We start from the raw sequence: 2,944 nt of genomic DNA, 5'->3' as shown, positions 1-2,944 counted from the left end.
TTAATGCGAGTGACGTGTAAATATACTAATGCAACAAAGTGCATACGTACATAAAGCAAAAACATTTGAAAAACCCCTCATCATTCTCACGCTCTTATGGAAGTAGCCTACAGAATGTACAATAAATATGTACAAATAAATAGGCTACATTGCAACATTTCAGTGCAGTTTTGACCAATTTGTTTACCTTTATTAGATTAGTATGGTATTTTATCTGTAAAAGCTCTAGCTGTAGATGATCTGTACAGTAGCGCGTTGCTGAGGTTGTCAGTGGATGCAGTGACGGATGAGAGGCGGGGCCCATCCGATGCGTGTCACTGTGGCTCCATAAGACAGGGTCGGACCGTAAATCTCCAGCACTTTTGAGAAGCCAGGCAGGAGCAGGAGGCAGCGATCAGTAGTGATGAACCTCTAAACTGGACGTCCTGCTCAAGGTATTCTGCTGTTTTACCTGACAATTAGGCTATTCCAAGCCCTGTCCTTGTTGGCTGTTTATATGCTGTGGGTTGTCTGGTGTCATTACCTTATACATTACATACTTTTTGTCAAATTTGAAATTAATTTGCTATTTAATTATTCTGCTTAACTTTAAAACTTTACCTTGAGCCGAGTATCGAAATGCACGAAAAACCAGGTGCTTCTGTTGCATCATCTGTTCTCTAATGCATGTAAAGTGAAACCAAGGTCATAGAAATATGCCGCGTAACTGCTTTTGATTACAAGCCATTAGAGCGAGACAAAAAATAATCACGCTGTCATCTAACTTCTGTTACAGTCGGCTATATCGTTTAACAGCACATTTTGTGAACGCTCACTGCTAACGAGACTGTTCTCGCTTAATGGAAACATTTGTGAGTAGGCTATAGTTTGGTAAATGTAAAGTCATATTTCTCTGTATTCTTCTGTTATAGGTTGACACTACGCAGAGGCGAGCTTAAGGTGAAAAGAGGCGAGTTGCATCATCATAAATATAGATAAACAAGTCTAAAAGTTAAAAACTCCTTCTGTGAATCGACTTACTGATATTGGTTGACATGAGACACAATACGTCCCACAACCTGATATCAGTTTTTAAAATGGCAACATTTCCAAATAAATGAATCATGTAATGCTCTTAACACAAATGTATAATTTCATCGTTTTCTTTTTATTTATGAGATTACCACTTAATAAAAACTCAGTCCTCAGACAATAAATCAACGTTTTATATAAATTAAAATATATGAAATTTAAGAAAAAACAACAAGACGACTTGTCTTTTAAAGAAAATATTACTACATATTTAATACATGTTTCTATTTTAACAATGTGAGCTGTGAACAAGATTTCTAACTTTTGAGACAACTCGAAAGAAAGTTTCATACATAGAAACTCAGTTTAAATATAGTCTCAATTCATGAATTCAGTCAAGTGAATGCCAGATTTGTCAATATTTAAAATAATTACGTGGCCTTGTATCTGTATCTGGGGGGGAAAACTTTTTTTTTTTTAATTGAAGGAGCATGCACAAGATCTGCAATGAATTGATGAAGACTTTGTAAATATAAAATTTTGTTCAATATTAGGGCTAAAGTTTTATTTACTTCACAGCTGTTTCAATGGCTTGTTTTTCCTTCTGCAACCATATTCTGCTTGTTTATCTTTTTCAATTTTCTTTGTTTTCTCTTTTTTTCTTTTGTCTGCTTGAAGTTCTGGCATAACTGGATTGCTCTTTTCATTTGCAGTGGAAAAGCAAAAAGAGTAAAAGAGACGTAAAAGACATCTGTGCTGTTCTTCCCTCCCATCCATGATGCGGGACTCTGTCTTTAACTGCTGCGTTTCTCCACCCCATCCTCCTGGTGGAGTGGAGGAGCCCCAACAGAGAAGCAGAGCTCAGGCTCCGCCCCCTAACGACAGGCGGTTCCTTATATTCTTTGACTTTGACGAGACCCTGGTGGACGAGTGCAGCGACGACTCTATGGTTACTGTGGCGCCTGGTGGAGTCCTGCCTGGCTGGTTGAAGGACACCTACCGTCCCGGCCGCTACAATGAGTACATGCAGCGTGTGCTGGCTTACCTCGCCGAACAAGGCGTCACCCCGGTGGCTATTCGAGGCACAGTGGAGAAACTCCCTCCCTGCCCAGGCATCGCCACTTTGATGCATTTTCTGCTCTCCCAACCTTCAAGGGACTTTGAAGTCATTTGTGTGTCAGACGCCAATATGGTCTTCATCGAGACGTGGCTGCAGCACCTGGGCTTCCACCCGCTTTTTCTGCGCATTTTCACCAACCCAGCTCACTTTGATGATAATGGGCAGCTGCAGCTTCGCCCCTTCCACTCCCATGAGTGCCTGCGATGCCCTGCGAACATGTGCAAAGCGGTGGTGGTGAGGCAGTACGTGGCCCAGCGTGTGCGAGAGAGGGGCGGACGGCCGTACCAGAAGGTTTTGTACGTGGGCGATGGGGCCAATGACTTTTGCCCGTCACTCACACTGTCACCAGGCGATATAGCATTCCCACGCTGTGACTTTCCAATGCACAAACTGATCCAAGAGATGGAGGAAGCCAAACCTGGAGAGTTCAAGGCCAGTGTGGTGCCCTGGAACAGTGGAGAGGATGTCATCAACACCCTGAGGAAGATATTAGAGAGGCCCTAAATATATACATACACCTAAATGAGGCCCTAATAGTGTGTAGGGTTTTCTAGAGTACATTCCAAACTCTTTTGGTTTTGCCAAAAATGCATCAACTTAGTTCTGTCTAGAAACTGCCAGGCTGTTAAGGGTCTTTTAATAAGATGAAATAACACCGCTATAAACTTACATTTAAATACACAGACACACATCCAAACGAGAATTAATTTATAATGTGTATGTGTGTGTATGATTGAGCCTAGACTTTTTTTTAAATCTGATTGCAGACTGGCCAGTGGTGTCTATCCCTAAATGCATTATTATTATTATTAT

At 41.3% G+C, this 2,944-nt stretch overlaps 1 protein-coding gene across 3 annotated transcripts; it reads left to right on the top strand.

Moving 5' to 3' along the window:
• The first annotated feature begins 277 nt into the window (after positions 1 to 277).
• LOC107576079 (probable phosphatase phospho1) lies at positions 278 to 2,682 on the top strand. 3 transcript variants are annotated; one of them, XM_016262345.1, is made up of 3 exons: positions 278 to 434; positions 912 to 939; positions 1,725 to 2,682. In XM_016262345.1, exon 3 carries the CDS (start codon positions 1,787 to 1,789, stop codon positions 2,633 to 2,635), a length of 849 nt encoding a protein of 282 aa, XP_016117831.1. In that variant the 5' UTR covers positions 278 to 434; positions 912 to 939; positions 1,725 to 1,786; the 3' UTR covers positions 2,636 to 2,682. The 3 variants fall into 3 exon arrangements, with proteins under 3 accessions (XP_016117831.1, XP_016117830.1, XP_016117832.1); XM_016262344.1 differs by having other exon boundaries at positions 912 to 949; XM_016262346.1 differs by lacking the exon at positions 912 to 939.
• Positions 2,683 to 2,944: the final 262 nt, after the last annotated feature.

This window comes from Sinocyclocheilus grahami, unplaced genomic scaffold (assembly GCF_001515645.1).
Source record: "Sinocyclocheilus grahami isolate Dianchi unplaced genomic scaffold, SAMN03320097.WGS_v1.1 scaffold3184.1, whole genome shotgun sequence".
NCBI lineage: Eukaryota > Metazoa > Chordata > Actinopteri > Cypriniformes > Cyprinidae > Sinocyclocheilus > Sinocyclocheilus grahami.
Note: the sequence above shows the minus strand (reverse complement) of the source record. Positions and strands in the feature narration are given on the sequence as shown.

What these genes read in the sequence shown, in the direction of transcription:
- LOC107576079 (XM_016262346.1), top strand. Translation starts at nt 1,787, where the DNA reads ATGATGCGGGACTCTGTCTTTAACTGCTGCGTTTCTCCACCCCATCCT.